The 19,346-nt window shown below is 42.4% G+C and overlaps 1 protein-coding gene across 3 annotated transcripts in view; it reads left to right on the top strand.

Moving 5' to 3' along the window:
• Positions 1–19,346, top strand: part of CCDC150 (coiled-coil domain containing 150) — an 83,304-nt gene that overhangs the window by 58,134 nt on the left and 5,824 nt on the right. For all 3 annotated transcript variants that reach the window (XM_073626578.1, XM_073626579.1, XM_073626580.1), the window contains 4 exons: positions 4,753–4,846; positions 6,254–6,423; positions 6,517–6,643; positions 8,002–8,193. In XM_073626578.1, coding sequence (XP_073482679.1) covers positions 4,753–4,846; positions 6,254–6,423; positions 6,517–6,643; positions 8,002–8,193 — 583 coding nt within the window. The remainder of the gene's footprint in view (positions 1–4,752; positions 4,847–6,253; positions 6,424–6,516; positions 6,644–8,001; positions 8,194–19,346) is intronic.

Genomic DNA, 19,346 nt, shown 5'->3' on the forward strand with positions numbered 1-19,346 from the left:
GATTCAGGAGGCAGAGTGGAGTTTGAATCCAGGAATATTCACTCTAATAACCCAGAAGTGGGGATGCCCGCAGGTGGATCTATTCGCATCAAGAGAAAATGCTCAGCTCCCTCAGTTCTTCTCCCTGCACCGAGACAACGGATCGATAGGGATAGATGCCCTGGCACATCCTTGGAATTTCCAGCTGGGTTATGCCTTCCCCCCTTTTCAGCTAATTCCTTTAGTATTGAGGAAGATACAGAAGGAGAAGGTGTCGGTAATCTTGATCACCCCGTACTGGCCAAAAAGGGCCTGGTTTTCCTCCATTCTACTAATGTCAGTCAAACCTTTCTGGCAGCTTCCCCTCAGACAGGACTTACTACTTCAAGGTCCAGTGTATCATCCGGATATAGCAAGACTAAGTCTCACTGCTTGGTATCTGAGGAACAGCTGTTGAAAAACAAGGGTTTGTCAGAGTCTCTAGTATCTACTTTACTGGCTAGTAGAAAGAAGGTGACTAGAGATATCTACGCTAAGGTTTGGAAAGTCTACAACTCCTGGTGTCGCTCGGCAAACCGAAATTTAGAAGACATTGTGTCGGTTCTGGAATTTCTGCAGAAGGGGGTGGACAAAGGGCTGGCAATCAGCACTCTTAAAGTACAAGTGGCTGCCCTAGGAGTATACCTGGATCAACCTATTTCCTCAGTTCCGTTGGTCACGAGGTTCTTTAGGTCACTTACTAGATCCAGTCCAGTTCCCAATAGACACTTTCTAAGATGGGACTTGACAGTGGTTTTACAAGTACTCACAAAAGGTCCTTTTGAACCATTACAGTCAATCTCGTAAAAGAATTTAACTCTAAAGACGATATTCTTAGTTGCAGTTACGACTGCGAGAAGAATTGGAGAACTTCAGCCTCTTTCAGTTAAGGAGCCCTTTATGTCAATTTACCCAGACAGGATTGTGCTTAGAACAGATCCTGCGTTTTTACCAAAAGTGGCATCAGTCCATAATAGGTCGCAGGAAATCATCCTGCCAACTTTTTGTTCAGATCCTTCAGGAAGTAAGGAAGAATTATTTCATAAGTTAGATGTAAGAAGAACCTTATTACATTACTTAGAGAAAACAAGGGACTTCAGGTCTTCGGACTCTTTATTTGTTCTGTTTTCCGGCAACAGAAAAGGAAGGAAAGCTTCAAAGGGATCAATTGCCAGATGGTTAAGAATGGCTATTTCAGAAGCTTATGTCCAGTCGGGGTTGTCTCCTCCTCAGGGAGTACGAGCACATTCTACCAGGGCTCTAGCCACTACATGGGCAGAAAAAGCTGGTGCCACCCCAGACCAAATTTGTAAGGCGGCCACGTGGTCAAGTTATCTTACGTTTGTCCGTCACTACAGATTGGATCTTCTGTCAGCTGGTGATCAGGCATTTGGCAGAAAGGTCCTGCAGGCTGTTGTCCCTCCCTAGTTGGTAAGTCTCGATTATCCTCTCATGTGCTGTCCTGAAAGACGATATGGGAAAATTCAAGTTAGACTTACCGGTAACTTGTTTTCCATGAGTCTTTCAGGACAGCAGCAACCCGCCCTTCATGTTTATATATAAATATTTATACGTATATGGGTGTGTGTGTGTGTGTGTGTGTGTGTGTGTGTGTATATATATATATATATATATATATATATATATATATATATATATATATATATATATATATATATATATATATATATGCTGTGAATTAACCGTATTATGCTTATGTGTTCCAGCTTGGGCCAGAGGTACTCTACTACAACTGACGAGCTGTGGAGAGGAGCCTCCTTTTAAAATGTGGTGGAGTTTGTGTTTCCTGTTTCCTAGTGGGTGGAGCCTCTCTCTCATGTGCTGTCCTGAAAGACTCATGGAAAACAAGTTACCGGTAAGTCTAACTTGAATTTTTTTTTATTTTGAATGGCATAATGAACCTTTTCCTCCTGCGGCTGCTGAATGCCGGAGGGAGAGAGAGGAGAAGCCGGCTTTCAGCAGTTGCAGGAGGAAAATGGATAGGGAGGCTGCGTGGGGTGGGGTCACCATTGAGACCCCTGATGCTACATCAGTGGTTGGGGGTGTGTAGTAAAAACACGTCTCAACTATGGGGTTTTACAGCCCCCAAACTGTAAATGTAAACAAGCCCTTACTGTCCTGAGCCCTTTATAAGGCTACTTTCACACTGATGTGCTGCGGTTTACATTTCCTGTGGGTTAGCTGCGCTTTGCCATAGACTTCTGTTATATCTTACAGGTGTGATGCACTTTCTGAAAGCTCAACAAAACTGCATTCAGTAAGACGTCGAGGGCCACGTCAGAGGGCTTCAAGGGCCACATGTTGAGCACCCTTGGAATACCTCCTTACCACACAGTAAAATTAGCTGCTGATATCCATTCATTACTCACCCAAAAAAGTTAAAAGTCAAGCCAATTCAGATAAATGAGTCTTGGCCACTTTCACATGAATATTCAGATCTATTCACACAGTAATGCCCCGTACACACGGTCGGATTTTCCGATGGAAAATGTCCGATCGGAGCGTGTTGTCGGAAATTCCGACCGTGTGTGGGCTCCATCGGACATTTTCCATCGGATTTTCCGACACACAAAGTTGGAGAGCAGGAGATAAAATTTTCCGACAACAAAATCCGTTGTCGGAAATTCCGATCGTGTGTACACAAATCCGACGGACAAAGTGCCACGCATGCTCAGAATAAATAAAGAGATGAAAGCTATTGGCCACTGCCCCGTTTATAGTCCCGACGTGCGTGTTTTACGTCACCGCGTTTAGAACGATCGGATTTTCCGACAACTTTGTGTGACCGTGTGTATGCAAGACAAGTTTGAGCCAACATCCGTCGGAAAAAATCCTAGGATTTTGTTGTCGGAATGTCCGAACAAAGTCCGACCGTGTGTACGGGGCATAAAAAGAACACAAACAGGGAGATTCGTTGGAATGAGATATTTTGTACAGTTCTGATTTCGTCTTGTTTTTCTGAATAAAGTGGTAACCTAATGCAAGAGTACCCCAGCTTCACTTTTTGATAATTTTTGTGCTTTAGAATGTATTTAGGGTGATGATTTAAAACTTGGTTACTGTGCAATTGTATTGCTGGGAAATATTTCATAGCTGAAACTAACTTTGGTAGGATACAGTGAGGGAAAAAAAGTATTTGATCCCCTGCTGATTTTGTATGTTTGCTCACTGAAATAGAAATGATCAGTCTATAATTTTAACGGTAGGTTTATTTTAACAGTGAGAGACAGAATAGCAAAAAAATCAGAAAAATGCATTTCAAAAAAGTTATAAATTGATTTGCATTTTAATGAGTGAAATAAGTATTTGACCCCTTCGCAAAACATGACTTAGTACTTGGTGGCAAAACCCTTGTTGGCAATCACAGAGGTCAGACGTTGCTTGTAGTTGGCCACCAATTTGCACACATCTCAGGGGGGATTTTGTCTAAATTCCCTTTTCAGATCCTCTCCAAGTCATTAAGGTTTTGAGACTGATGTTTGGTAACTCAAACCTTCAGCTCCCTCCACATATTTTCTATGGGATTAAGGTCTGGAGACTGGCTAGGCAACTCCAGGACCTTAATGTGCTTCTTCTTGAGTCACTCCTTTGTTGCAAATCAGTTTATAACTTTTTTGAAATGCGTTTTTCTGGATTTTGTGGTTGTTATTCTGTCTCTCACTGTTAAAATAAACCTACCTTTAAAATTATAGACTGATCATTTCTTTGTCAGTGAGCAAATGTACAAAATTAGCAGGGGATCAAATCATTTTTTCCCTCACTGTATATGCAGATTCCCTGAATCAGTACTGCATGGACTACGTGATAAACACATCTTGTCCTTTTATTGTGACAATCTGCATCCAAGACTAGTTGAATGTTTACATGTGGTTCCCTTGGCTAGAATTTACTTCCTTTTGTGTCTGGTATGATGGTTACATACCCTTAGAGAAACTTAAGCTTTAAAGTGGATGTAAACCCGAAAAACAGTTTTTTTTTCTAATATACTGTAGAGTATAAGATTTGCTATCATATGAGCATAGTCTTGCCACACAGAGTTAATCGATCTCTGAGCAATCCTCTTTTATTGTTCAGTGAGACAATTCTTGACAAACTGAGAAAAACTTTGTCAAGTCCTCCCCCTTGCTGTGAGTGACAGGTGATTTACATCTCGTGCACTAGCCTAAGACACAGGCACTATTTTTTAATTCCCTCCCCAACTCCTTTCTTCAGCAGCTCTGCAAGGATTGGCTGTTCCACACCTCAGCATGATTTGGCATGCTGAAGTCATGTGGTTATTTTCCTGTCTTTTCACTGGATGTTAGAGATCATAGCAGAAGTTCAGTGTTAGAAATACACAGGAGAAATGTATATTGACAAGGAGTGTAGAGGTGGGCGGGGAGTCTACTGACATCACGACTCCACCCACCGAGCTCCAGACAACAGACCCACCCACAGAATCTGCAGTTTTTCGGGTCTAATAACAGACAGAGGGGAGACATTTGACAGGTAAGGATACATGCAGGAGGCATGTATATCCTTATAGATAACCCCTATGGCAGGAGTTTAGAAAGGATGACATTGGGTTTACATCCACTTTAAGGTCCTATGTCTGCTAGAATATAGATTTGTGGTTCGTACCTAAAGCAAAGGGAAAAATTTATATTAACCTTTTTTGTGATTTGCAAGTAAACTTTCACTTTGTGGTAATTTGACTATATCAACCTTACTCAGGGCAAATAGTCATAAGCAGATTCAGAGACTGGAGGGGGAGCTTTCAGAGTTTAAAAGGAGGCTACAAACTGCGGAATCACAACATCATGGAAAGGTGATTTAAAGTAATGCTAAAGTTTTTTTTTTTTTTTTTTTTTTTTTTTTTTAATATATTTCTTTATTGATGTTCTTTCTTCAGCTCTGGTGCTAAAAAGTAAACTGGCTGGCTTAGAGGAGGGACACACCCCTCACTCTTGCAGAGACAGCAAAAACAGGATCTCAAAGAGGTATTAATCCCAAAACCAAAAATGTAATATATTGCAGCTCATTAGATGTGGTGGCTGCTGTTTTAGTTTGTTTTTAGGCTTTTTTCACTCTGTTTTCATCTGGCGATCAGGCCACTAACACACTTCATGTATTATGCCCCGTACACACGGTCGGATTTTCCGTCGGAAAATGTTCGATGGGCGCTTGTTGTCGGAAATTCCGACTGTGTGTAGGCTCCATCGGACATTTTCCATCGGAATTTCCGTCACACAAAATTTGAGATCTGGATCTCAAATTTTTTCCGACAACAAAATCCGTTCTCGTAAATTCTAATTGTGTGTACACAATTCAGACGCACAAAGTTCCACGTATGCTCGGAATCAAGCAGAAGAGCCGCACTCGCTATTGAACTTCATTTTTCTCGGCTTGTCGTCCATGTTGTACGTCACCGCGTTCTTGACGTTTTGAATTTCCGACAACATTTGTGTGACCATGTGTATGCAAGACAAGTTTGAGCCAACATCTGTCGAAAAAAAACATGGATTTTGTTGTCGGAATGTGCGATCATGTACAGGGCATTAGAGTGCCGCACTTTGGATGAAGGAGCACAAGGACACATTTGGACAGCAGCATTGTCAGTCTGTGGGGAGGGTAGTGTTAGCTGGACTAGCAGATTTAGGTACACTGACAAACTGAAGCCAGACTTCAGCTAACAGTTTCTTAAATATTGTTACAGCAATATTTTTCGTTCCTTTTGGGATAAAGGTTTTATATGAATTAAGCTAGTCATTGTGTAAGCATCTGTGTCAGTGTTAAATGGTTTGGTTCAACCCCCTAACTGCTACATCTGCAGGACATCTTGTTCTGTTGAAAAACAGACTTGCTGGCAGGATCACCAGGTCAAAGTAAAAAGCATAAAGCCTAAAAAAGAAAATGAATGCAGGCATTACATCTAAAAACTGGTAAGCTGCAATATAATGTCTTCTTTTGGGTTTAATACCACTTTAATTCCAAGAAGGATGCAGGCAGTTCTGGGGGGTCCTTATTAGAAAGCTCTGCATGCTTTGTAAACAGTGTCATGTATGCACCCTGTAAAAATGCTTGTTTGTGGGAAAAAAAAAATTTTTTTCATTACAAAACTTCTTCTAAAATTGCAAACAGATTTTAAAATAACTAAACAAAATTATTATTTTTCCCTTTTTAAATAGAACATTTTTCAAGTTTCCAGACTTATGTCTTCTTGTTCTTTAAACAGATAGAACCTCTTCAAAGATCCATAGAGATTGCATGGGAAGATAACCAAAAATTATCCTGTGCTTTGAATCAGGCTGTTCAGAGAAATGCCCTTTTACAGCACTGTGTAGAAGAACTGGAAGAAAGGCTCCAAAACAGAGAAGCACAGGAAAAGCACTTACTTATAATGAAGTAATATCTTAATGTTTAACTGTTTAACAGAATCAAACAGACATCATCTATATTTGGCACAATAATGTTTTGTTTTTTTTTTTTTTTTTATAGGACACAGGCTGAAGAAGAAGTCAGAATGAAGGATCAACTATTAGAGGAACGTGTTACATCTTTAAGCAAACAGCATCAATTGGAGAGTAAAGAGGCAAAGAAGATTGCACGGAAAGAGGCAGCAGAGGTGAAAGAGTTGTGTGTGTGTGTATGTGTGTGTATATGTGTGTGTATGTATATGTGTATATATATATATATATATATAAAATCACCCCTAGCATTGTACAGTAACACTTGTAAAGATTATTAGAAGAATTATACATATAAAGAAAGAAAAGGAGACAATACTTTTGATTTCATCTTCCCTGGAAAGTCCTATGACATTAGATGAAGATGGTTCAATGGGGTAAAGACTGTTTTGTTACAAAACCATAATACTCATATCATATGAGCATGGTATTGTATGCTGTGAACTTCTGTAATCTGGACATTGGATAACAAGGGGATTTCAAATTCTTTTCCAGTGGATGTGTCCTAAGATTTCCAATTTTGTTTTTACATTATAGACTACCTGAATCCTACCCAACCCTTTTGAACATGCAGGTATTGGATAAAAAGCAGATAAAATCCCTTTGTATGACACATTGGGGGTTATTTACGAAAGGCAAATCCACTTTGCACTGCAAGTGCACTTGGAAGTGCAGTCGCTCTAAATCTAAGGAGTAGATCTGAAATGAGGGGAAGCTCTGCTGAATTTATCATCCAATCATGTGCAAGCTAAAATGCTGTTTTTTATTTTCCTTGCATGTCCCCCTCGGATCTACAGCGACTTTACTTCCAAGTGCACTTTTAGTGCAAAGTGGATTTTCCTTTAATAAATAACCCCCATTTTGTTTAATGGAGATCTAACCTATTTTTAAAGCATCATCTTGATGTAAACTCTCATCAGTGTATTACATTATATATCAGATTTTTTTCACTATATATATATATATATATATATATATATATATATATATATATATATATATATATATATATATATATATATATATATATAATTTCAATATTTGTTAGCACTTTATCTTCACATTTTTTATTGTATTTATTGCTTTATATGAATTTTTATATCCATATTCATGTAATTAGCGCTGCACTGTTTTTTATTTATCTGTTTACACAAGTTGTCCATTGTAGTGCTGGCCGCTTTTTATTGAGACATTAGCGCCATATTTGTAATTACTTGTTTGACAGGCACATGCATGGCAATATGGAGCTGCACATTATAATCTGTATGTAGGTCAAATAACTTTTGGATAAATATTACAATACAAGATCAAATTGTGGGATTGTTGAAATACTACCGTATATACTGTAATTTGTGACAGGAGACTCCCTAGAGTAATTCCAACATTATAAACCTTCAGAATGTACTTAGATTTGGATCACTGTATCTTTAAAAAAGAAATCAGACAAACAGTAGTGGTAAATCTATATCTGAAAGAAAATCTGATGGTTGGCTTCATTCTTTTCTATTGCTCGCAGCTAAAGAAAGCACTAGATAATACCACAGCAAAATCAGCAGAGCTCTCACGGACAAACAGAGAGCTGAGAGCTCGGGAATCCATACTACAAAAGGAGATTCTGCAACAGAAGGAGATTGTACGTGGACTTAAAACACAGCTCAGATTTTACATGGAGAGCAAAGGGGCCAGAAAAGAAGCTGAGAGAATACATGTGAGTTAGAATTATTTTTAAACCATATTCCTTAATATATTTTGCAAACTTACAATGTACATTTGTGTTTATTTATATTCGAAAATGGCTGCAGAAATTATCCACATAATTTTCAACCTCTTATGCCGCGTACACACGTTCGGACTTTCCGACGGGAAATGTTTGATGTGAGCGTATGCTGCATTTGAACATTTGCGGTCGGAATTTCCGGCCACAAATGTGTGAGAGCAGGTTCTCAAATTTTCCGCCAACTTCACTTTGTTGTCGGAAAGTCCGATCATGCGTACACAAGTCAGTCACACAAAAGCTCACGCATGCTCGGAATCAAGCAGAAGGAGCCGCACTGGCTACTGAACTTCCTTTTTCTCAGCTTGTTGTACGTCTTGTACGTCACCACTTTCTCACGTTCAGAATTTTGGGCCAACATTTGTGTGACCGTGTGTATGCAAGACAAGTTTGAGCCGACATCCTTCGGAAAAAAATTCACGGTTTTGTTGTCGGAAAGTCCGATCGTGTGCATGCGGCATAAGGCTTAATGTACATGGGACGTTTTAAAACCTCTCCCGAACGATTTAACTTGACAAATAGTAACCCATGTCCGTTTTGCCGAGTTTGCATGCCGCGTTTGCGCTTAGCAGCATTATACTTTTGACTGTTTAAAAAAAAACTCCATTAAAAACGGCTGTAAACGAAACGTGGCTAAACGCGAGTTACCACATTTACAAGCTGTTACAGACATTTGGCGTTTCAAATGCCTCTAAACATCTGTCCTGAAGGCATTTTTTTTTGCTTTCCAAAAAATGCTTCTAAACTCAACTGCCTAGAAACGACTATAAACAACACTGTGTACATAACAGAGGAGAGTTTAGGGGCAGCTGAAAAAAACGCCCACCTGCTCCTAAGGCCCCTTTCACACTGAGGCGGTTTGCAGGCGGTATTGCGCTAAAAATACCGCCTGCAAACCGCCCCTAAACAGCCTCCGCTGTTTGTTCAGTGTGAAAGCCCGAGGGCTTTCGCACTGAAGCGGTGCGCTGGCAGGACAGTGAAAAAAGTCCTGCAAACCGCTTCTTTGGAGCGGTGAAGGAGCGGTGTATTCACCGCTCCTAAACCGCTCCTGCCCATTGAAATCAATGGGACAGCGCGGCTATACCGCGGCTATAGCCGCGCTGTACGAGGGATTTTAACCCTTTTTCGTCCGCCAGCGGGGGTTAAAACCGCACCGCTAGTGGCCGAATACAGCTGCAAGAACGACGGTACAGCAGCGCTAAAAATAGCGCTGTTGTACCACCGACACCCCCACCGCCCCAGTGTGAAAGGGGCCTAAATGTCCGTTTACCAGCAGCAGTGTACATGAAGCTTTAGATTGTAAGCTCTAATGAGCAGGGCCTTCTGATTCCTACTGTATTAAATTGTATTGTTATTGTACTGTCTGCCCTTATACTGTAAAGCACTGCATAAACTGTTGGCATTCTATAAATCCTGTAATATAATAATAATTTTCTACAGGTAGCATTGACTGTCCTGTATATCTTAATGTGAATCTGTGCTTTTCCCATGCAGGGTAAAGCAATAAGTTAATTTTAGTATATTCCCTAGTATATTGCTGGGAGCAAAGACAAATACATGGTACCTCCAGGTATGTAGATCATGTAACTCACCCCTCTTTTTTTCTTGTGACAACAAATGTACTTGCTGATTGGCCCAGTGCTGTCACCTTGGGTTGGGAAGAAGTCAGGCTGGGATCAAATTAAAGCTTACATATGGCTTCATCTCCTCATGCTCAGTAGCTAAAAGAGTTGTGGGAAGTGAAGTGAAGCCAAGTAATAGATGCTGCAGGGGATGACATTTAAGTGAACATAGGATGAAAGAACAACTGCACACCAAATCTTTAAAGTGGATGTAAATCCGAAAACAAATTTTTTTACTAAGGCTTGAAAAACGTATACAGTATAGGATTTCATGTCATCTGTGCCCAGTCTTGCCACGAAGAGTTAATCCAGCTCTGAACAGACCTCTTATATTTTTTCAGGGAGATAAAAATGGACAGAGAAATACCAGTCCTTCTTCCCCTGTGCTGTGAGTGACAAGTGATTTACATAGCTCATGCACAAGCTTCAGACAGGCATTCTGTGTACTTCACAATTCACATCCCCCTCTTTCTTCTCCAACTCTCCCAGCATTGGCTGCCTTTCCTGGGATTTTCTCATCATGGGGTGTGATCCACAGATCAGTGTGAGAGGAGGAAATGCATGGTGCAGTGAACTCACAGGACTGCTAGCAGAAGATACAGACAAGTGATTAAGAGCCCTTTCACACTGGGGCGGTTTGCAGGCGTTATTGCGCTAAAAATACCGCCTGCAAACCGACCCAAAACAGCCTCTGCTGTTTGTTCAGTGTGAAAGCCCGAGGGCTTTCACACTGAAGCGGTGCGCTGACAGGAGAAGAAAAAAACTCCTGCCAGCCGCATCTTTGGAGCGTTGAAGGAGCAGTGTATTCACCGCTCCTAAACCGCTCCTGCGGTTTTAACCCTTTTTCGGCCGCCAGCGGGGGGGTTAAAACCGCATCGCTAGCGGCCGAATACCGCTGGTAAAGCAGCGCTAAAAATAGCGCTGTTTTACCGCCGACGCCCCCTACCGCCCCAGTGTGAAAGCAGCCTTAGGGGAGATGTATCTAGTCAGAGCTGGGCAGAGGAGAAGCTCCAGTAGTCTGATTATTGTTATGGTGCAGTGTGTGTGTCTGAGGTCACCTGATCAGTTGCAACATTCCTTTTGATCACCAGGATGTGTTATGTGGGGGAGGGGTGGATGTCTCACTTTTCATAATTACACCCAGTAAGGCTGAATGAGCTCAGAGCTTACAGCCTACCCGTGTCACTTGACTGCTCCCACCAAGTCTCTACTCGTGTCACCTGACTGCTCCTACCAAGTCGCTACATGTTTCACCTGACTGCTCCTACCAAGTCCCTGCTCGTGTCACCTGACTGCTCCCGCCAAGTCCCTGCTCGTGTCACCTGACTGCTCCCGCCAAGTCCCTGCTCGTGTCACCTGACTGCTCCCGCCAAGTCCCTGCTCGTGTCACTTGACTGCTCCCGCCAAGTCCCTGCTCGTGTCACCTGACTGCTCCCGCCAAGTCCCTGCTCGTGTCACCTGACTGCTCCCGCCAAGTCCCTGCTCGTGTCACCTGACTGCTCCCGCCAAGTCCCTGCTCGTGCCAAGTCCCTGCTGACTGCTCCCGCCAAGTCCCTGCTCGTGTCACCTGACTGCTTCCGCCAAGTCCCTACCCGTGTCACCTGACTGCTCACACCAAGTCTATATTTTCTTGTACAAACATCATGCTGAATAAAGAAGTCATCCTCTTCAGCCTGCACCAAAATTTCTTTTCCCATCCCTACCTTTTACCCAAATCATAACTGTCTAATCATCCCATATCCATCCACATGACACAGGAGTTGATCAGAGAGTGTGCAGACATGATACAGGAGTTGATCATAGAGTGTGCGGAAATGATACAGCAGCTGCGAAATGTGGGCGTGGCTTAAATTGTGTAGCGTTACCACTGTAGGGGCTGCTGAGTATAATGGTTTTTCACTCCTCAGACAATAAAGTAGTCCTTGCATTTTGTTTTATTGAGAGGATATTAAACTTGGATAGGGATAGGGACTCATGAGATGTCCAGGTGGTCAAACATTGGAACATGGGACTCTCCATACATCCTGTATATACTCCATTTCTCCTCCTGTACATAGTTTCCTATCCTCTGATTATCGCTCCATACTCCTCCTGCACATTACTTCCTCTCTTCTGAGTATTGCTCCATACTCCTCTTGCACATTGCTTCCTATCTTCTGAGTATCACTCCATACTCCTCCTGCACATCGCTTCCTCTCTTCTGAGTATTGCTCCATACTCCTCCTGCACATTACTTCCTCTCTTTTGAGTATCACTCCATACTCCTCCTGCACATCGCTTCCTCTCTTCTGAGTATTGCTCCATACTCCTCTTGCACATTGCTTCCTATCTTCTGAGTATCACTCCATACTCCTCCTGCACATCGCTTCCTCTCTTCTGAGTATCGCTCCGTACTCTTCCTGTACATCGCTTCCTCTTTTTCTTTCTCCAGACTAGCTAGCACTGTAGGCCTGACACTGACTCAGTGAGGCCTAAAGCAAATGCCCTTCACAGGCAGGGACCGCGGGCCCCTATGGTGTAGCAAAAAGAAAATGGTAAGTTCTGGTACTAGCTGTCCCACATGCGGCTACTGATCCCAGTCAGCCCTCTTCAAGCCCTGCCAGCCCTCCTGCAGCTGCCCGACTCCCCTGCCCACGACACCATAGTCCTCTCCTCTGGTTCTGCACCTATCCCCAACTGCACTCTCCCAGTCCTTTCAGGTGTGCCTCCCCAGTCCTTCCGACTGTACATGCCACTTACCAGCCCACTTGGCTTGAACCGATGCTTCCTCTCCCTGGAGACTTGCCCGGCAGTACTCTCTCCTGCTGTCCTCTCTTGCTTCTCCTGTGCCTCCTGTCCAGGACACCTCCACGTTTTCCTAGAGAGCCCTGTCCGCACCCGAGCCCAGGCCCAAGGTAACCCCCTCCCCCAAACTGGGGAGCTCCCTCCAAGGCCCTGACAGCCTCAGTACTCGATCTCCAACTCTTCCACCCAACAACTTCCCCAAACTGGGCTGACCCTGGGTATTTGAGGAGGCCTGCCCCCTGCTAATTCCAAGTTGGGGATTGATCAGGTCTCCTCAGAATACCCCAGGCAGCTCCACCTCCCCTCTCCTCCTCTCTTTCCAGAACCTTCTAGAGAGCTAAGGAGGAAATAAGGAGAAAGAGCAGATTGAAGGAGAAAAAAAACAAGACAAAGAAAAAAGGGGGGCAGGTGAGAATCCCCATTCCAAAGATACCAGGGCCCCTAGGCATGCAACCAAGGCCATGGCTGGCTCTTAAAAAATCCTGATACAATTAAAACAATCAAACTAATCAAAAAATAGTTATGATTTGAAATAGTCTGAATCCATACTTGAAGCCAGGGACAGCATGTGTCCAAATAAACTTCAGTCGTCTCATGTAGGCATGGCGTCAGTTCTGAGGCTGGTATTTGGTATTGACTTTGCTTTTTTTTTATATGGCTTCTGCAATTTAAACCTCATTAAAATTGTAAGGTGTATCGGCGGAGTGCTGGTGTCTTTATCGAATTGTCATCAACAGTGTGACCATGGGCCACGCACTTCCAACTAAAGGAGGAGACATATGGGTCTGGTGCAGGATGGATTTATATCAAAGTATTTTATTATGAATATATAAAAACAGCTTTGCTAGTGGGACTGGATCAAAGCTCTATACCAATCGGAATCTACACTTGTATAATTGAACCTTCTGAATACATCCCTATATATTTTTATCTTTATGTGGATTTTTTATGTGGATTTTTTTACACATTTGGTGTCACTCATTTTTTATAATTTTACACTATTTTGATTGCTGGATTTTTTAGGAATTTTTACTCACCGCTGGGTTTATTTGAGTATTTATATTTATTCATATATATTCATTTTTATGCACATTGTGAAGCGCTTCAAATATCATTATTTATCAAAGTATTTTATTGCTGCCTGTGCCCCCGTATAGGAGATTCACCCCTTCACTTTGCCCTGTTACCCTTATCAATGAAAGTGAAGGAAAATCGAAAATTTGTCACCAGAACAGGAATAGAGAGGAAATAATCCAATGAGGACACTTGTTCTGGTGACAACAAAGGAGTTCCTCACTTTGGACACTTTGGAGAGATTTCCTCTCACTTCCTGCGTTGACTATGGGACTGGAAATGAAGGGAAATATCCCCAGTGCCTCAGTTTGAACAAAAATGACAGTGTTTATAACTCTTCCTTACTTTTTCAAAAAGGGGAAAAAAAGGATTTGCCTTTAGTTCTACTCTAAGAATTCTGTGAATAGGCGTTTGAGACTCTGAGGTTGGACCTCCTATGCTCTGGAATATCCAAAGGAGAAGGAAATCTTAAACTGTCAGTTTATGCTGCTGCCTACAAGAGAAATGCACACTGGAAACAAAAAAGTAATTGATCAGCACAGGAGGATGCTGCTGTTTTTGCTAGTGTCCTCAGGAGAGTATGTCTTCTTCAGCTCTGCTGTTCAATTTCTGCTCTTTTCTCCAGTTATTTACAGCTCTACTCATACACTCATTGGCCACTTTATTAGGTACACCTTGCTAGTACCGGGTTGGACACCGTTTTGCCTTCAGAACTGCCTTTAATTCTTGGTGGCATAGATTCAGCAAGGTGTTGGGAACATTACTCAGTGATTTTGGTCCATATTGACATGATGGCATCATATAGTTGCTGGAGATTTGTCGGCTGAACATCCATGATGCAAATCTCCCGTTCAACCACATCTTAAAGATGCTCTACTGGATTGAGATCTGGTGACTGTGGAGGCCATTGGAGTACAGTGAGCTCATTGTCATGGGCATGAAACCAGTTTGAGATGATCTGAGCTTTGTGACATGGTGCATTATCCTGCTGGAAGTAGCCATCAAAAGATGGGTACACTGTAGTCATAAAGGGATGGACATGGTCAGCAACAATACTCAGGTAGGCCATGGCGTTTAAACAATGCTCAATTGGTACTAAGGGCCCAAAGTGTTCCAAGAAGATATCCCCCACATCATTAGACCACCATCACCAGCCTGAATTGGTGATACAAGGCAGGATGGATCCATGCTTTCATGTTTACACCAAATTCTGACCATACCATCTAAATGACAGCTGAAATCAAGACTCATCAGACCAGGCAACATTTTTCCAATCTTCTTTTGTCCAATTTTGGTGAGCCTGTGCGAATTGTAGCCTCAGTTTCCTGTTTGTAGCTGACAGGAGTGGCACCCGGTGTGGTCTTTTGCTGCTCTAGCCTATCTGCTTAAAGGTACAATGTGTTGTGAACCCTAGAGATAGTTGTGCATGAAAATCACAGTAGATCCGCAATTTTTGAAATACTCAGACCAGTCCATCTGGCATCAACAACCATGCCACATTCAAAGTCACTTAAATCCCCTCTCTTACCCATTCTGATGCTCGGTTTGAACTTCAGCAAGTCGTCTTCACAACGTCTAGATGCCTAAATCCATTGAGTTGCTGCCATGTGATTGGCTGATTAGCAATTTGTGTTACCAAGCAATTGGACAGGTATATCTAATAAAGTAGCCAGAGAGTGTATATTCGGGCCGGATATGGAAATCTTGGTAATTTTCTTGTTAGCCAATTACCACTGGTTCCCAGTTCATTATCTATACTGGTGTTCTCTCTGCTAAAGTCCTGTGACCCACAGTGAGTACCCATCTGAATTCCAGTTCGCACAGGCTCTTCAGGTCAGGCTAGTATGTCTGGGAATTCTGCTGAGTGAATTTATATATCCTCATCTCTGCAACTCGCTGTTGTAAGCTCCTTGCAGGCTTTTTCTAGGTTGAGGTTCCCCCGTTTTAGTACTGAGACTACCTATATATTTTCTACAATTCCATCTGTAGTTAACTGGCAAATTTGTGTGGAAGTCAACTTCACCTTTATTCTAGACTTGCTTATGCGCTTTCCAAGTTGGCTACATGGGGGAGCCCTCCTCTTTATTTATCTCTAGGGACCGCTCAAGTGAAAAGTTGTTTTTACTTTCTCTTCTCCCGCTTTCTCCCTGGCTTTTTCATGATGCAGCTATAATTCAGCAGCACAGGGCTTAGTCCAATTTGGCTCCTGTATGAAGGGGACTTTTGATTCAACTGTCAGCTGACAACCATCTCTGACCCATGTGCCATTACTGCTATTTTCCCCCTCCTTTGCTAAATCGGACACAGACATGCTGAACCTCTTTGATTTGGGTAAGGATCTTCTTGGGAATCCATTACAAAATGTAGAATCTATGCCCTCTTTTAAGAGAAAATTGTTCAGATAGATTTCAGGCTGTGGCTATTAGGCCCACATGTAAGAGTTTTTGTTTTCTCCTTATTGCAGCGGTCAGTTTGACCCTTTAAACTAGTAGCAATGACAGCTCCTGCTTCTGATTGTACCTTGTCAAACTGTAAAATGCATGTGGATAAAAGGCAGTCATTTTTAATTTCAGCTGTGTGGGTGTGCTAAGAGCTTCCTGGTTTTGCTATTGCATTGTTCTTCTGTTAGTACCCATGTGTGGGTGCGAATCACAATGTGTCCTTGACATTCCAGAAGCTGCAGTGGTTTAGTTGGATCCTGGATTTTCAGAAATTGTCTCTGTAACTCATCATTTGGAGTATCTTGGTCAAGTCGTGTACACAACTCAGGCTTCAGTGGTTTGTCCAAAAGAGAAACTTCAAACTTTCTAGTCTCAGATTCTAGCTTTCCAGTCGAAGTTGTCCGACTCTCTGCATTTGCACGAGAGTGCTTGGCCTGATGGTAAACTCCTTTAAGACAATTCCATTTGCCCAATTTCACTCCAGAGCTCAACAACACATTGTTTTGTTGTCGCAAGATAAGTCAATCTGGTCCAGTTTGATTGGCCCTGAGGACTAGGTTGTTCCTGGGCTGGTGGCTCAGGCAACCTGCTTTGGAATAAGGGAATTTCTTCACTCCCATATTCTTTAAATACCCCACAACTGATGCCAGCCTAGTCGTGGTCACTCTGTCAACCCAGGGAATTTTGGTCCTTGGAGAAGTCTCCACTCCCATTTACCATTGGGTAGTTTGACTGTCTCAGATGGAAGGTCATCTGATTCAGTCAGACAATATCACAGCGGTGGCATGCATCAACCTTTAAGGAGGAATTCGAAGTCTTGCTGCGGCAAGACTGGTAGTTTGGATCCTGCCCTGGGCAGAACTTCATTGTCCAGTTTTTCCATCCAGGCGTAAACAATTGGCTGACTGACTGCCTCAGCCATCAGCACCTCAATTTGGAGGTGTTGTCCCTACATCTGGCTGTCGATTTGTGGACCTTTTGGCCTCCAGGTACAAAAAACAGACTAATGCCGCGTACACACGACCAGACTTTTCGGCATCAAAGGTCCGACGGAACGAATCCGTCGGACAATTCGATCTTGTGTGGGCTTCATCAGACATTTTCTGTCTAAAAATCTGACGGACCTTAGAAATAGAACAAGTTTCAAATCTTTCCGACAGACTCGATTCCTATCGAAAAATCTGTTCGTCTGTATGTTAGTCCGACGAACCAAAAACCACCCAAGGGCAGCTATTGGCTACTGGCTATGAACTTCCTTATTCTAGTCTGGTCGTACGTCATCACGTTCAAAATGATCGGTCTTTGGTGTGATCGTGTGTAGGCAAGTCCGTTTCGTCTGAACGCCGTCAAAGTCCTTCGAAGTTCAGTCCGACGAGAAGTCCGCTCATGTGTACGCGGCATAAACAGGTTTGTCTCTAGATACAGGGATTCTCAATGGATGCTCTGGTGACTCTTTGGAATTAGTATACCATGTTCTATGCTTTTCTTCCCCTGAAACTTCTTCCTCGTCTGCTTAACAGGATTAGAATAGAATACATTCCAGTAATCCAAATTGCTCTGGATTGACCCAGGTGGATGTGGTACAGCAATCTGGTAAGACTCCTGACGGACTGGTACATGAGCTCTGTCAGATCATTGGGATCTTCTCTCCCAAGGACCGTGTTATCATCCTATTTTGAGTTTGCTTGGTTTGATGGCATTGTTCAAGCCCTGTTTTTTTTTTTTTTTTTTGACTCATGACCATTTATTTGTGTTTCCTCTGATGCTAACAGCTAGTAAGGCTACTATAAGATCTAATATTGGACATGGAAGGCATACTTCACTTAGTAGGAGTTTTTCTGTGAGATGAATCCTGTAATTCTTACAGTGGGGTCTCGACCAGCGTTTGACTCTCAGGACTTTCATAGGCCCAGTTTCTTTTTTTATATAATCTTTTTTCAGTTTTAAAAAAAGAAAGGTTTGACATACAATAGATGAAAGGGGGGGATATATAACAAAGGGTAGTGAACCATGCATCACCGGTCTGCAATATTAGATTCAGAAAAGCCTTTGGTACATACAGACATAAGCAGCAGATGATTCCAACTTTTGTAAACCATATAACATGGGGGGGGGGGTAATAAAACCAGAGTACCATATCGGGGTTATGTACCCATGAGCGACTATAGGCCCGGTTTCTAACCTATTTTGTGTCAGAACGTTGGTCTTGCACTCTTTGAGTTAGAACTTTGTACAGGGAGTCTCCAATGTAGTCCTATAACTCCATTGGATCCGGATATCGTTCTCTCTGAGCTTCAAAGTTCACCGCATGAAATCATTAGAGGCATTCCTTTCTCTACTCTCACCCACCAGGTAGTGTTTTGTGTAGCCATTACCTCTAGAAGACAAGGGTCTGATCTGGCGGGCCTTATCATGCGAGGAACCCTTTTTAATATTGCATAGGGACCAGTTGGTGTTTGCTTAGGGTAGTTTCTACCTTGCAGCTCAACCAAAAATTGCTCTCCTATCCCTCTGTTAACCTCCAGTTTACCAAGGACATTTATCTCCACTGCCTGGATGTAGTTCAGGCTGTGAGAGTCTATTTCCAAGCCACTTATTTATTTTGTACAGTAGCTGGACCATGTAAGGGTCCACCATCTCTAGATGTATTAAATGTACCATCATTTAGACTTGTGGTCTTAAGGATCGGGTTGCATCCTGAGATCTCTGAGCGCTTTTTGTTCTTTTACAACATTATGCAAATTTTCCAAGTTAGCAAGGTTATCACATGGTGATACAAAATAAGGTAGTACTGAGTATTACCAGGGAGGCAGACTTTTTAGGCTAAGAAACAGTGGAGAAGTAGCTGTATAAAAAATGTAAATTTATTGAAAAATACAATATCTAAAAAAACAATGACAATTGTAACATATAGCATCTATGATTATTGTGCAGTGAGCCCTTGTATGTCTACGCGTTTCACCGTTAGGCTTCCTCAGGACACATCCAAGGTTCACAGATGAGACAGAGAAGGGAATATGTCTCTCTATCTTAAATTGGAATGCAAAATCATGCAAGTCACGGTAGCATGAGAAAGTTCAATCAGCAGTAAGAAAGTATATTAGATATAGCTAAATATCTCCTAAATATCTCAGCAGGGGCATGTAAACAATATTCCTAATTAAGG

This window comes from Aquarana catesbeiana, linkage group LG04 (genome assembly GCF_042186555.1).
Source record: "Aquarana catesbeiana isolate 2022-GZ linkage group LG04, ASM4218655v1, whole genome shotgun sequence".
In the NCBI taxonomy this organism is placed as follows: domain Eukaryota; kingdom Metazoa; phylum Chordata; class Amphibia; order Anura; family Ranidae; genus Aquarana; species Aquarana catesbeiana.